Raw genomic sequence first — 16,505 nt, 5'->3', positions numbered from 1 at the left:
ATCTTTGGAAGCCGCCTGGTGAGTCTTTTTCTATGAATCTTTTTAAGGGTATCTATTATGTTAAGTATGTCACCTATGCACATATTTAATAAGTCAATATTGACTTATTAAATTTGCGAGAACGGGTTGCCTGATTCTTTGCTTTTGCGCCAGAAGTCAAGTGTGGTGGCCCGTAGGGCCATCTGTACGACTAAGAGGGAGAGTTGGAGATCTTTCATTTCCACTATTATGTCTAACACCCTTCTGCCCCTGATCTGGGAGGAAATCTGCAAGTTAGTGGGTAAGTTTTTTCCAGATGTCATGCCAGTTCGTCACCTCTGTGGTTCTATTGTGGCAGATCCGGTCTCGGTCAAAACCGAACTGGGTTCACACTTTTCAACTGTTAGCTCCGATTCTCATCTTCCGCCTTACCTTACTCTTAAGCCTCTTCTTGAATCTTGTCACTTAGATTTTCAAACGCCTCTTCATCTTCTCTAAAACGCTCCTCTCTCTCTTTCAGAACTCCAGTCTACCCTGGCCTTCTGCGGTTCTACAGTGGCAGGTTCAGATGATATTCATTATGTAATACTTTGACATCTCCCTCCATACATATTTCAGTATTTACTGAATGTTTATAACAGTGTCTGGGAGTTGTCTTCAGTTCCCGAGGACTGACTTGAGGCGGTTATTCTTCCTATTTGAAAACCTAGTTCTCTGTGGTCATTCCCTAAAGACTTTCGCTCCATTGCTTTAACGAGTTGTGTCTGCAACCTCTTTAAATGTATGGTCAGTGTCTGTCTGATATGGTTCTTGAAACGCTATTGTGGGGTAAATTCCAGGCAGCTAATCTCTCTTTTTCAAATTGATTTAATAAAATAAAGTTATGTCTTATTTATTTTCTTAGTAAGTAAGTATTAATTAAGTGGACTGTATGTACTGGTAAACTGCCTGAAATCTTCTTACACACCATTGGGAGGGACAATTGGTAGCCTAAACCACTTTGTCATGGTTCCTTCTTAAACTACCAATTGTTTACCTTTAAAACTATTAATTCAGTTATTTCATTATAAGTAATTAATTATAACTACTGCTACTGCTATAATGTCTTAGCTGTGCCAGTAGAATGGGCCTAGTAAGGCGTGTAGGTGTAGCCTCAAGATGGGTGTGGCCCTGCCTCTTTGTGCCACGTAATGGCGGCTGGTGGGAAGGACAAGGCTTGGCAAACAAGTAGTTAATTATGTGTATGAACCAACTGTCTGCTCAGATTCTTGAAGCTCCTCTCACAATTTACCTGTATGGGATGCAAGGAATTAATCAAAGTTCCCTAAACATATCAATTACAGGTATGACATGAACTGTGGGGGCTGTAATGGGGTACACGTACGGTGTTTTTGGGGATGTCCTACGACATAACCATCTACATATTTATATTAATCAGTGCACTTGAATAATAAACAATACTTGGTAGACGGATACAGTAGTTGTTGTGATGTTGTTAGGCTGTGTGGCTGGTGTTGACACGTAAATGGGGTGTCTAGCTGTTTACACCAGTTAAGACAGCGTGGTATGCTCATCCCATGTTTTGTTGTTATGTATAGTATAGACGCCTTCCTCTCCGGGTGACGCTCTTATGCTCTGGTTCTTCACTCAAAGTAATTTTACATTAACAAGGGAACCTAGCTACTATTTGATGTAAATAATTATATTCATTCTTAGTGATTACTTTTTTGTTAACTTTAGATACTAAACTAATCTATTAACAATGTTTCATAATGTAAATATACGATGACTTCGATGACGTCACGGAGTCGATGACGTCACGGAGTCTCCCATTTTCCATCCTGAAGGGAGTATAGACTAGGGGAGACTGTGTTATTTGTGTGTGTGGTTGTGTGTGTGTGTCGGTTTCCCGACATAATTCCCAGGGAGCAGAACACGGGTCGAAGTCCCGGTAAGGACTGCGATCACTATTCTTCTCCCTCAGAATTATAGTGCTGCTTTAATTTGAGTTTACATTGTTGTGCAGCAGTCCGTTGGGGACGTATGTCCCGTACTGGCGTATCGGGTGCTGGAAGTCGTTGTACGTCTTCTTTCCTGGCCAGTTCTAAAGGTACTAATTTCTCTAAAGTTTTGAGAGTAGTGTTGCCTTTGCACTTTACTTTCACTATTCTCAAGATGCCCTGGCTGTCTGGATGAACAGAGACTATTTCTCCTATAGGCCACTCAGAGCGTGGTCCATCACTATCGACCAGAACTATGTCACCAGGGTTCAAGTTAATTCTGTTATAGGGATTGTTTGCCCCGTAATGATACTCCCTCAGAGCTGTTAGGTATTCACGAGTCCATACGTCATTCCACCGACTTATCACCCCTGAAAGATGTTTGAAACGTTGAACCAAATCACTCTCTTTGACATATGAAGGATCCTCTGGTTCCTCATCCGTAAGGGACACAAGTGTTTTGAGAGGTCTCCCATACATCAAATGAGCTGGACTTAATGGTTCACGCTGCAAAGCATCATCAGAGAGGTAGGTAAGTGGTCGGTTGTTAACTCGTGCTTCTATTTCTATGATTACTGTTTGAAGCTCCTGAAGGTCAATCTTTTGGCGGTGTAGGGTTTTCCGTAAAGACCGTTTCACCGTACCAACCATCCGTTCATAGAAGCCTCCATGCCATGGTGCTCTGGGAGGTATGAATTTCCAATAGCACTGCCGTTGAGTAAGGGCTGTGCGTACCTTTGGGTGTGTCCAGATTTTCCTCAGGCATGCTTCTCCTGCCACCAAGTTGGACCCATTGTCTGAAATCATTAACTTGGGACAAGATCTACGTGAAGCAAACCGGCGGAAAGCCTGTAAGAATGCTTCGGCACTCATATCGGGAGTCACTTCTAGATGGACTGCCCTTGTTGTGGCACAAGTAAAAAGACAGATATAGGCCTTTACTGGTTTCTTGTCTTTAGTGCCTGTCAGTGTTAGTGCTCCTGTGAAATCTACTCCTGTTGTCTCAAAAGGATGAATATGTACGACTCGTTCCTTCGGAAGTGGAGGAGGGCCAGGATATGGACACACTCTGGCATCGTATCTCCGGCATACAACACAGGATTTGATTATGGATTTTACTGTCTGTCTACCTTGGGGTAGCCAGTACTGTTGTCTTAATTCTGTGAGAGTATCTAATACCCCACCATGCAGAGTGCAGTATTTGTGTATATGTAACACAATTAGTTTGCTTACTATGTGGTGACGAGGGAGCAATATTGGATTTTTTGCCTCCAGATCTATGTCAGCATGTTGTAAGCGTCCTCCGCATCTTATCAAGTTATAATTGTCAGTGTCTAACCAGAGACCCAGATCATGTTGTAGCTTCTTAGGAACATTGTCAATTTCTGTCCCGAATGTGTCGGTCTGAGCTCTTTTAACCCAGTACCTTAAGGCACTAGGGAAATTATGCTTGATTCCTATTTTCTTTAGAAAATCAAACACTACTTGGGTGACACCTACAAGTTTGTTCAGTTCAGAGTACCGAGCAGGATCAATTACCAAAGTCCGAGGTAGTTCCGGGTTCTCAGTGGGAACAGTGACATTGGTCACAATGACTTGTGGCTTTTGTTCAGGCCACTGGTCGCTGATTAGCCACTGAGGTCCATTGAACCACATCTCGGCCTTTGTTAATTGCCGTAAAGTCAGGCCTCTGGAGAGATAGTCAGCTGGATTCTCTTTAGTAGGTACATATCTTAGTTTATACCCTGCTGACAACTCTCGTATTTCCTTAACGCGGTTACTCACGTAAGGATTCTTACTGTTATTGTTTTTAACCCACTGTAGCACTGCCTCATTATCTGACCATACCACTGTTTCTGTAAAGTGGATGTGGCTTAAGGCCTTGATCAGATAATGAGCCAATCTTACACCTAGCAGTAAGGCTGTTAATTCCAGTTGTGGCAGTGATCTTTTCTTTAAAGGTGCCACTCTGGCCTTTGATGTGAGCAAATTGGCTTGCCCATTTGAGACCAGGTAAGCTACTGTACCATAAGCCTTTCCTGAGGCATCACAAAATACATGCAACTTAATTGGTTCCTTTTCATTTACTGTTGTGTTCCTAGGGAACTTGACAGACTCTAGGATACTTAAATCTTTCACTAACCCTTGCCATTTTTCTTGTAGGGCAGGTGTTAGTAGATCATCCCAGCCTATCTTTTGTTGCCAACATTCCTGTATTATCATCTTCCCATTAATTAGTATTGGACTTAATAAGCCTAATGGGTCGAAGGGTTTGCTGACTTGTGATAGCAATTTTCTCATTGTTAAGTTAGTGGTATCTGTCTCCACTGACTTGATTGTCAACTGATCGGTTGTCGTGTTCCATTGGACACCTAGAACCTTTGTCATCTCGGGTACTTGGTAGTCGGGAAATTCAGTTGTGATCAGTTGTTTTAATCTGTCATTGTTAGAGACCCAAGACTGGAGAGGCATATTGGCTCCCATTAATTCTCGATTGGCCTCATGGTATATGTCCAACAGCTTACTTTCACTGTTGGCTGTTCCTTGAAAGTTATCCACATACAGGTTTTCGCTAATTTCTGTCTTGTTCGGGCTATTGGACTTCTTCAAGTGCGTATCCAAGGTAGCTTGAAGCAGAAATGGTGAGCTCGTGGCTCCGAACAAAACAGACGCAAACCGATAAGTGATTATTTCACTGTTTGGATCATTAGGATCCTTAATCCATAGGAACTTTGTGTAGTTCCGGTCTTCTTCTTGAAGACCTACCCTAAGGAATGCCTTGCTAATGTCGGCCGTATATGCATAAGTCCCTATACGAAACTTTAACAGCACGTCATAAAGCCTTTGTGTTAGGCTTGGGCCTGTTTGAAGGCAATCATTTAACGAAACACTATTCTGCCCCATCTTAGCACTGCAATTAAATACTATCCGTAGTGGGGTAGTCGCAGAATCCTTCTGAACATGGTGGTGTGGCAGATAATGTCCTTCCTTTGGGTTATCATTTGTTACAACTTCGATAAATTTGTCATCGAGCTGCTTCTGTATTATTTCATGGTACAACTTCAAGTTCTCAGGTTGTCTTTGTAAACGTAACACCTGTGATCTTAATTGATTTTGTGCCATGAAGTAGTTGATGGGTAGCTGAGGGTGATTCAGCTTCCATGGTAACCTGACCCAGTACTGATTATCTCTGTAGATAACTGAGTCTAGGTATTGTTTATAAGTCCAGTCATCATCTGGACTAGGTTGTTCAGGGACAATGCCGAGAGTTGCCAGGTCCCATAACTTATATACTGGGGGATCAAGCTCATCCTCGGAAATGTCTCTGAGTTGCAGTGGAGACTTTTCTCCTAGTCATGCAACCATTACTGTGTTGGCATGTTGGTGATCCACAGGTGCGGGTTGTTTTAGCCGTAATACTGGGCCTGTTAGTAAATAGCCACCTGCAGATGGTAACACATTCATACCGTGGTAATCTTCCTTTCCTATGATAAACTTATGGTAGACATCTGATCCCATAAGGATTCCAATATCGGAAAGGTTGTCCGATGTAATGTTATCAGCCAAAGGAATTCCCTTTTCTTCTAGGAATTTGGCTGTTGTTCCTAGACCTTCTATATACAGGTCTGTTGGAAATCTATCTACTACTAGTGCTGGTACTTTTCGTACATAACCTCCTAATCGTACTGTGGGTCGTACTACCCCGTAAGTTCGGGCTCCTGAGTTAGTCAGGAATCCTGCTATGTTTATCCGTGTCTCCTCTACAGGTGTAAGTTTCAGTTTATCTACCAACTCCTTGGATATAAAGGTCAGTTGGGACCCTTGATCAAATAATCCACGTACGGTGGCTTTATTCTTTCCATTTCTAATGATCAATCGTGCAGTAGGTAGAGCTGATTTATGGTTAGACCTGGTTGTGAAGACACTTATGTCAGGTAACACAGTACAAAGTTTTACTGATGCTGTAGCTCCTTCCTCCTCTTGTGGTTTGGGAGACTTTATACTTGTGTCCCCACAAAGTGCAGTATGGTGTTGACCCTTATGGCACTTAGTGCAGATGCGCATTGCTGTTGTGCAATTGTCGGGATGATGTTCCCTTATACACTTGCTACATCTATATAACTCCTTGAGTCGTTTTATGCGTGTTGCACGATCAGGGTAGCGTCTGCAATTGTACATGGAATGTGATTGCTCACAAAACACACATGGTTTCCAGACATTAACAGTATCTTGAGGAGTCACCGTCTTGGGTGTTGCGTTGACTGTAGGTTTGGAAGGACCAACTGCATATGTTCCTACACTGCCCTGATTCCACTTTGTGGAGGGGGAAGATGTTTTAGCTTTGTTTGGAGCACTGTTTGTACTCTGTTGTTTACTATTAGTAGCAGATGTGGGTTTAGATGTTTTTTCTTCTGGATTAACTCTTTCTCGTTCTATGATGGTTTGTAAACCCTTTGTAATCTCATTTACAGTCAAGGATGACTTACCTACTAATACAAACAACTTATCCAGTATGTCCCTGGGTAATTTCCGTGTCATGTGGACTTGTATTATCCAGTCTGACTCATCCAGGTTCACTTTATTTTTAAGTGCCTTGAGTATGGACTCAAGCTCCAATCTGAAGGTTTGGAGTGAGACTGCAGTATTATTTGGAGGTTTAATGTCTAACAGTCTCTGTGTTAGAATTCTGATAGTCCTTTCTGGTTTAGCGTAATTATCTTTCAGGAGTTGCACTGCATTGTCATAATCATCATCTGTGTGATTTAGATTACAGACTACCTGATACGCTTCATCCTTCAAGACACTCTGTAAGTATGTAAACTTTGTTGTTTTTGGCACATTAGCATTAGAATCCACAGAATCGACAAATTTGCTCCAGAAACCGTCCCAACTCTCGTCTTCTCTTCCAGAAAAAGTTGGTAAACTAAGTGATGGCAATTTGACTTCTGGTGCTGTCTGTTTCTGGGAAGTTGTGGTTACAATATTTATATTAGCTTTATGGGCATGTATGATATCATCAAAGTATTGCAACTGTGTAAACATTGTATCCTCATAATCGGAATGTTCTTGTATAACATCTTGTAATGTTTCTCCACCAACACTGGTATTCTGAAGTAAAACTTGATATTCTTTCATTTGTTGCAACACACGGTCATATTTGTTCCGTGCAAGCCTAAGATAATTTTCCAATGCTACATAGTTAACTGGAGTTTGTTTACTTATGTCATCACATGTGCTAATCTGCCGTGATAAATGATCCCTCAATCCTGTGAGGGTTATTTGGACATTTTTGACAGTAGACATTTTGGAAGTACTTGTTAGCCGTATAGACTATATTTAAATATACACTGTAAAATCATACACACTATAATTTGAGTGGTAGACCTGTATCAATGCTGGTATCCGCAAGTTAGCCCATCATTATCACTCTTGGTTGGTACAGAGACACAGGTTAACACTCAAAGGTGAAATGATTATAGTTAAATTGTACTAATGTTATATTGATATCATATTGACAACACAACTCGGGTTGTCTTAAATACTGCATAAAAATATGTACTTGCTAGGTTGTAATATGTGTTCAACTCTAGACAAGTGTAAAATTCTTACCCTTACACCAGGTTAGCACAATAAATTAGACTAGGTTGCTGTACAACACCAGCCTAAAATGTTCTACCCTTGTGCAAGAATTAGTAGTAAATGATGTGGCATGCAGTAAATGTTACAGTAATGGCAATAATAATGCAATAATACAAAAAAACATATATAAGTAACTTATAAGTAAAGTAGCCTCTTATCAACCTCTTGTAATGAAATGAAAAAAAACACAATTGTTCCTTTGATACTGTCAGAACAATAATAGTGCTTGTTGTAAGTTCTGTATGCTATGAGATTGAAAAGTTAGGCTAGAAAATGCAAAAAATATAGCAGTGTCTTCCTGCTATAATGTGTGGGTAATATTGCACTATCACTATTTGTATGTATAATATCTAGTTCAAAGAACTAAATATAATCCGGTTCGAAGGACCAAATCATGTGGGGTAAATTCCAGGCAGCTAATCTCTCTTTTTCAAATTGATTTAATAAAATAAAGTTATGTCTTATTTATTTTCTTAGTAAGTAAGTATTAATTAAGTGGACTGTATGTACTGGTAAACTGCCTGAAATCTTCTTACACACCATTGGGAGGGACAATTGGTAGCCTAAACCACTTTGTTATGGTTCCTTCTTAAACTACCAATTGTTTACCTTTAAAACTATTAATTCAGTTATTTCATTATAAGTAATTAATTATAACTACTGCTACTGCTATAATGTCTTAGCTGTGCCAGTAGAATGGGCCTAGTAAGGCGTGTAGGTGTAGCCTCAAGATGGGTGTGGCCCTGCCTCTTTGTGCCACGTAATGGCGGCTGGTGGGAAGGACAAGGCTTGGCAAACAAGTAGTTAATTATGTGTATGAACCAACTGTCTGCTCAGATTCTTGAAGCTCCTCTCACAATTTACCTGTATGGGATGCAAGGAATTAATCAAAGTTCCCTAAACATATCAATTACAGGTATGACATGAACTGTGGGGGCTGTAATGGGGTACACGTACGGTGTTTTTGGGGATGTCCTACGACATAACCATCTACATATTTATATTAATCAGTGCACTTGAATAATAAACAATACTTGGTAGACGGATACAGTAGTTGTTGTGATGTTGTTAGGCTGTGTGGCTGGTGTTGACACGTAAATGGGGTGTCTAGCTGTTTACACCAGTTAAGACAGCGTGGTATGCTCATCCCATGTTTTGTTGTTATGTATAGTATAGACGCCTTCCTCTCCGGGTGACGCTCTTATGCTCTGGTTCTTCACTCAAAGTAATTTTACATTAACAAGGGAACCTAGCTACTATTTGATGTAAATAATTATATTCATTCTTAGTGATTACTTTTTTGTTAACTTTAGATACTAAACTAATCTATTAACAATGTTTCATAATGTAAATATACGATGACTTCGATGACGTCACGGAGTCGATGACGTCACGGAGTCTCCCATTTTCCATCCTGAAGGGAGTATAGACTAGGGGAGACTGTGTTATTTGTGTGTGTGGTTGTGTGTGTGTGTCGGTTTCCCGACAGCTATCACCCCCCTCTCTCCTCAATTTGGCTTTCGGAAGTGTTGCTGCATGACTGATGTCCTCCTGAACTTAGAGGTCTATGTTTGTACTACCTTTGCTGTGAAGACCTTCGTGGTTGCAATCCTTTTTGACCTGGAAAAGGCATATGACACCACCTGGAGATACCATATTCTGTTCCAACTCTGTTCTTTCTTGGCACTCTTCTTGGCCTTCTTGGCAATCTCCCTCTCTAACTCAAGATCTTCCTCTCTTGTCGTTCCCTTAGAATGAGATTCTAAGGGAACCTCTCTGCCTCTTTTCGGCAATACGAAGGTGTACCTCAAGGTTGTGTTCTGAGCACTACTATTTTCCTGGTAACCCTCAATGGTCTTCTTTCCTCCCATCCCTCTGGCATTTTCTCGGCTCTCTATGTTGATGATCTTACCCTCTGCTGTCAAGGTGATGACTCGCCTTTTCTCCAATGGCGGCTGCAACTTGCGATTGATGCCATGTCGTCCTGGTCCACCAATCATGGCTTCAAGTTCTCTCCAACTAAGACTTGTGCTATGACCTTTACTCAGAAGCAGGTCGTTCTTCGACCCCACTTTGTCCTCTTTATGGTAATCCTCTTTTATAAAGGATTCTGTTAAACTTTTTGGGTTAATCTTTGACATTTGCTTGTCTTAATCACCCCTTATCTCTTACCTTCGAGTTGAATGCTTCAAAGCCCTTAACTTACTTAAGGTCTTGTCCCATACTTCCTGGGGAGCTGAAAGGCGCATGCTGCTCTCTTTACATTTCTTTCTCATGCTGTCTAAACTCAATTATGGCTGTCCTGCTTACTCTTCTGCCTCCCCCCCCCCCCTCCCTGTTCAGCTTGTTGATGCCATGAGGGGGGGCTTAGTGGGCGGCTGCTGGAGTGTAATGCTCCTTTGGACAGTCCTCTGCCCTTTTGTAGCCTTGTGCTCCTGCTACTATCCTCTCTAATTGTGCTGAACAACTTTTCCTTTTCCTTCTGTTTCGTTTTTCTCCCCCCTCTTCTCCTATCTGCTTGTCGTTTCCTGCCGACCTTTTGCTTGTTTTGGTTATTCCTTTGGACTTCTTCTATTTTGACGCCTGGGTGCTTGAGGAGGCATACTCTTGCACCCGTAGAACTGTAGTACCCAAAGTCGAGAGCGAGGGGAATCTTTTATTGTCAATCCTCCTTTCAGGGGCCATATCACCCGGATTTAAAAAATTGTTGTAGGGTATTCATAATTTATTATCCTGATACATGTGAAAGGTGCTGCACCTAGGCCAAGTTTCAGCATCTCAGCCTAAATAGAGACGGAGAAAAAAAACAAAAACAAAAAAAAAGACGAATTTTTCAACCATGTTCAAAAAATTTCACAGCCCACAATTGTGAACCAAAATCATTTATACGACACTCAGCTATGACCTTACTATATAATAAAGATTTGCATGTCACATTATTATCCCAGATGTATTTAGTGCAATAATACAGATTTTATAAAAGTTTCCCAAAAACGTATGCAACAAAATGAGGTGTATCATTATTTATAAAATCAATAAATCTACGTAGATAAGAATAATGACATGCGTTTATAGAGGCGTATTTTCTACATATAATGTGCAAGTTTCATGTAAATAGAATAATAAATAAAGGCTGTGAAATTTTATCTAGTTTTAAAAGTTGGAGTTGCGTAGCGCGCTCTCAAAGTTTCTCTACCTGCGGTCACTCGTGAGTGGTGATTTACGCATTGCGGCCAGCTCGTATGGAGAGCTCGCATGCATCTAGCTGTCAATGCTTCTCTCTTGTTCGTTTGGTAAGTCATATTGCAGTACAAATAGCTAAAAATCCAAAAATAGCATGTTCTGGGAGATATTGTGTGAGCGCGTCAGCATACATCCTCTCTCCATGAGAGACACGCAGTCACTGACTGCACCACCCTCGTGTCAGACCATATGTTGTGTTGCCATATGGTTAGTTTATATTCATTTTATGCATAACATGTTATTTTCAACGCTATTACGAAAAATAAGACATCTACAACGTAAGATACAATACCCCGCGGCGTACTCACGGCGCGAGGACCAGATTCACGAAAGTTGCAGCGGGAAATTTGACTCTAATTACGTTATTTTTCAAGATATCATTAAACGGTTTGGACCACAGTGTTGACAGAACGTTGTAGTATTTTTCGTAATTTTTCGTAAATATTCCATTTTTCATCGGATTTCGGGTGACATGGCCCCTTCATCACTGAACACAATCTCGACAGACTGACGGTTCTTAAGGTGGCGTTTGTGGGGCGTATACTCACGACACAGCCCTAGGAGGCCCCGGCGTGATCAGCAATAGCTTCTTGTTGGGTGTCCTGCCTCTATCTGTGGCTTCATGGTGGGTGTGGGGGCACATTTGTGAATGAATGTTTCTTTTTCGTCCTCATGTTAAATTCTGTTTCTCCTTTACCTTCTCAGGCTCGTGGGGTGGGCAACCAAGCCCCCCGAGTCGGTCCGTGTTGGAAGACCGGGCTCTGCAGCCTCCGCTGCATTGGGCCCCGACCCTGCTCCTCCTTTGGCCTGAATGTTTTGGCATTAATGTGCATTTACAAAGGTGAAATGTAATTCTGATCAGCTTCCATATATACTTTATACACATACATACACACACACACACACACATACCTACATATACATATATACATACATATATACACATACACATGCATTTGTCTCTTTTACTCTGACAGGGTGAGATAGCTGATAGAGAAACTAGTGTGCAATTAAGTGCTTAATCACTGAAGGTGATTAAGGAGCTTTTACAAGCTCAGGTTATATAGTTACATCACATACATACATTGAGTAATTGATACATTACATGGTTAATGTTGGGGACAAGTCCAATATATCAAGTGTTCCAGTACTCATATAGTAATTACACAGTTCAGCATACCTTAGCCCAGGAGGGCGAAAGTCAGTCAATCTACAATATAATGTTCAAGAGAGTGCATGTTTTCTCTTTCACAAAGTTGACACATTGTGTACTCGGCATTTGGGTTTTGAGGAAGCTGCCAGATACGTCTATATCCCAAGCGTATTCTGGCCACTATAACATCACATTGCCAGGTTCTTGTTCTATTAGTCCCATATGTGAATGTCTCCTCACGATATCCATCATAATATTTAATGCTACAACTTTCAGGTCTTTGTGAATTTGTTAGGGTGGTGAGATCTGCATTAGATATTTGTTTAAGTATTCTCTTTGTCACTGCTAATGAAACACCCATATCAATTTCTACCACTGGTTTTCTACAGGCTGTCTTTGCAAGCATATCAACAGTGTCATGCCTTGAGATGCCAACATGTGATGGTATCCATTGGAATTTAATTTCAAATCTGTTTTCTTTAGCAGCTAAAACATTCATTCGAATATCACTGACTATTTTCTGGGTGTCACTACTATGCGAGTTCAATGCCAGGAGTGCACTCTGCGAGTCAAAGTATATAAGTCCACTGCCTTTGTCTTTTACAAATTCAGTGGCAAGGTATATGCCTGCAAGTTTGGTTTGAGTTGTACTTGCCCAGTCATTGACGTGCTTCATTGCTGTGTGTGTTCAAATGTATTACATGCACATTCGGTACATCGTCCACATTCTTCTACAGAGCCGTCGGTATAGCACTGATGCACATCGTTACCCATACTCTGAGTACTTTCAGTGATGCTTTTCAGTGTTAACTGTTTTAATAATGTAGAGTGCACATTATCCTAATTGCATTGTCCCTCTTACGGTCGTGCACATCCTTGTTGAATGTCCTGACTTCCGGGACGAGCGTGTGTCTTGTTTTCCGACCGTCCCTTGCGGTCGTTTGTATCTCGATGGTATTCTTGGTGACTCGGATACTTTTGATATCGTTCGCCTTATGCGTTTCTGTTCTTGTATTAGCGTCCTTGGTGATATTTAGCGCCCTCTGATTATCCAACACATTTGATGGTGCTACATAACCTTCTCGGTTTGTTGCCTTCTTTTTGATAATTACTTACTTCTGCCTTTCCCTCAACTCTTCGTCGTCTTGATGCTCTTCACTGTACTAGGCTACGCCTCAGTTCTGGTGCCTTTCGTTTGATTCCTACCCAGAGCCTGTATGTTGTAACCGGCATCCTGTGTCTACAGGATCAGTGTGATCATTACTGTCTTCACTACTTTGCGCGGTCCCTACAACACCTTCACTCTCACTAATGTCGTACTTTGACCATTACCCTTCCTGTGGACCCTGTTCCCTTTCACCACATTCCCCTTTCTGCGTGACTGTCTTGCTGGCAAGGTTCTCTCTCTCGGATCGTCTTGCCAATGTTTTTCCTTGTGTCATTCCATCTTTGCCCCTATAGTGGGTTCCTATTCCTAAGTTTTGACCCCACATGAGTAAAGCTTTTACCCCTCCTACAGTTCTGAAATGAATTTTCCTTGCTCACTTTTATTCACACTTCTGCTTTATCTCCATCTTCACAGATGTATCCAAGTCTGCCGATAATGTAGGCTATTCTGTTTTATTTCCTGACTGCACCTGTATGTGTCGCCTGCCTCTGGAGGCATCTTCATGGCAGAACTCTATGTAATTTTGAATGCTCTTCGTCAACTGCTTTCTCGCTGTCAATCTTCCTTTGTTGTAGTAGACTCGCAGTGCCCTAATGGCTCTGGATTCCTCTAATCCTGTCCATCCTGTAGTCGTCGAAATTCAATAATGACTGTTTCTTATCTCCTGTAGATTTCAGACAGTCGAGTTTTGCTGGGTTCCCAGTCATATAGGCGTTTCCTTAAATCCTTCCGATATGGCTGGCGGGAAACGCTGGCGGTGGTACCGGCTCCGACACAGCTGCTGAAAATTCGTGTTAATTTCGTCTCCACTCAACGTTGCATGGCCTAACTGCTGCCTAGCACGAGTTAAGTGCTTGGAGACTTAATATGCCATAACTCACAGTGAACCTCAACAGTAATCAACCAAAATTAACCAATTTTCGCCTGCCTTTCTACGACCCTTTTGCCAAGTGTTCCCTATACGCTAGGCATCCCTACTATAATTCACCAAGTATCTACCTTTAGAAACGCTACCAAGAATCTATTCGTCGAAAACATGCCCAAACATAACAACAAGCAAGGTAGGGGTGCCTCTCGCTCTGGTTCCATTACTCCTAGAGTTCTGAATGAAACACTGGCAACGCCGCAACCCTCGCCGATGTTGGTAAACACAGCATCCGCTCCCCCTCCTCACTCCCCCCCTTCAACTCACCTCGAATCTCTAGCTGTAGAATTCACTCAATCTATGGCTCCCTGTATAAACTTCAAACCTCTCCGAAGTAATCCATGGCTCCAGAAACTGCACACCCTTGTGAAAATGCAATCAGAAGCTATTTTGGCCCTCCAAGACACAGTCACCCGTCAACAGTCTCCGTGGTGTAGTGGTAAGACACTCGCCTGGCGCCTCAAAAAAAAAAAAAAAAAAAAAAAAAAAAAACATACCATAGACCGCCTCCTTGAATCGTCGATGAACAACAACCAAGAAATTCTCAACGTACAAACTGTTGCAAATGTTGCAATGGATCAAATACGTAAGATTCAGGCCGAAGAAACCCTCACAGCTCAAAGTGACCTCCTTAAAAAGCTGGAAAAACAGATCAATCTCCTTTAGATTCACCAGGCGGCTTCCGAAGATGACCAAGAGCAACAACAACTTCATGACTCCCTGATAATTAGCTCTACTGATCTACCTGCTGAACAACAAGGTGAGGATTGCTGTAACATAGCCAACACCCTAATTAATTCAAAGATCAGTGTCAATGTTCAAATCAAATCGGCTATTAGGATAGATAAAAACAATCCCCGTAACAGGAGAATGCTCATCAAACTTGCAAATCCCTCTGCGAAGTTTGACCTCATACAATCAGCTGCTAAGCAAAAAACCAACCTCTATATAAATGAGTGTCTTACAAAACAGCGTGGATCCCTCCTCTACAGGCTGCGCCAAATTCGCAAACAAAAACCTGGTCTTATCAAGCAGTGCTACACAAGGAATGGTACGATATTTGCGAAGAAAGAAGGTACAGGAAAAAGATATGAAATAAAATGTGACCAACAACTCCTGGCCTTCTTAAGTGATTGTGGTATATCTGAAAACCTGAACCCGACCAATGCCAGTACTTAAAATAACTCTTTCAGTGCCTGAGCCTAACCTAACTTAATCTAACTTTGTCTAAGGTGCTGTCTCTGCCTTACCATTTACCTAATGTTCTCTTATTCATATAATTTCCTAAATAATCCATCAAGTCTCCATGCACTTATGCAAGCATCTACCTCAGTTTCATTGTAAATTTTACCCTTAAATCTAATCTTTCCCTATTCCATTTATATTTTAAATTCATTTGTATTGATCTATGTCATTTATTGAAATCAATTATTGATCTCATTTTTGTTCTTTTAATTAAGTTCATACTAATTATAAGTTAAAACTAAGCTTAATAAAATTTATTATCTTTAAGATTATTTTACTTTACAATTATCATTTGTCAAATTTTTTTATATATTCATCTTGTCAGTCTCTACTGATTTTTTGTTCTCTCCACCAAACTTGTGTATCCTCCATGGCTATCTAGTGACCTTAATTCTACCTCTAATTGTTTCAATTCTTTGTTTACTTGCATTTATTGTTGTGTCTTGCCATAATTATTCTCTAATTTAGCAGACTCAATACTTTGTAAGCTCTTATTGTATTGTTATATTATTATATTGTTGTGTTTTGCTATAATTACTTTCTATTTTACAGCAGATTTGTTTTTCATCTGTTCATGTAATTGCTTATCTTATTGTATCGTGACATTCTTTTCTATATTGATATATATTATCTGTCTATTGTTACTTACAGTGTACCTGAGAGTACCTGTAAGCAATCTACCTCATTTTTTATTTTTGCTCAATTTGTTTTTTTGTATTGCTTAGTCTTGTTTATATTTTTGTTTTGTATATCTATATCTTGTGTTTTGTATAGTCTATGTTTATATGTTTTTTTTCTTTAATCTCATTTATTACCTAGGTTTCCTAGCCTAGCCATACTCCCTTACTCCATTGTACCCCTGTAAGCCCCTTTTGTGTTTGTTTTGTACAGTATTGTGTACATTTTTTTTTTCTTGTTTTTCCTGCAATCAGCTTTTTTTATGCAGTCAAGTATAGACCCAGAACTTAACCTCTTATCCACTATCTATGACAATAATCACTTTAATGATCTAAATTGCAGATATTTTGCAGCACATGATGTAAACAATGTATTAACTCATAATCACAATATCTCTGTAATCAATTTGAACGTTAGATCCCTAAGTAAACACTTCTATGATGTTAGTGCCTTGATTGAAGCTATTGACAACAA

At 40.6% G+C, this 16,505-nt stretch overlaps 1 protein-coding gene across 1 annotated transcript; it reads right to left on the bottom strand.

Moving 5' to 3' along the window:
* Window positions 1–1,017: 1,017 nt before the first annotated feature.
* LOC138363915 (uncharacterized) lies at window positions 1,018–3,646 on the bottom strand. The gene is made up of 2 exons (XM_069323375.1): window positions 1,364–3,646; window positions 1,018–1,270 (listed from the first exon to the last, which is right to left on the bottom strand). Exon 1 carries the CDS (start codon window positions 3,633–3,635, stop codon window positions 1,947–1,949), a length of 1,689 nt encoding a protein of 562 aa, XP_069179476.1. The 5' UTR covers window positions 3,636–3,646; the 3' UTR covers window positions 1,018–1,270; window positions 1,364–1,946.
* Between the last annotated feature and the right edge of the window lie 12,859 nt (window positions 3,647–16,505).

The sequence above is a fragment of the Procambarus clarkii genome, chromosome 12 (genome assembly GCF_040958095.1).
Source record: "Procambarus clarkii isolate CNS0578487 chromosome 12, FALCON_Pclarkii_2.0, whole genome shotgun sequence".
NCBI lineage: Eukaryota > Metazoa > Arthropoda > Malacostraca > Decapoda > Cambaridae > Procambarus > Procambarus clarkii.
This window is presented reverse-complemented; position numbering and strand designations above follow the sequence as displayed.

What these genes read in the sequence shown, in the direction of transcription:
- LOC138363915 (XM_069323375.1), bottom strand. Translation starts at nt 3,635, where the DNA reads ATGTGGTTCAATGGACCTCAGTGGCTAATCAGCGACCAGTGGCCTGAA.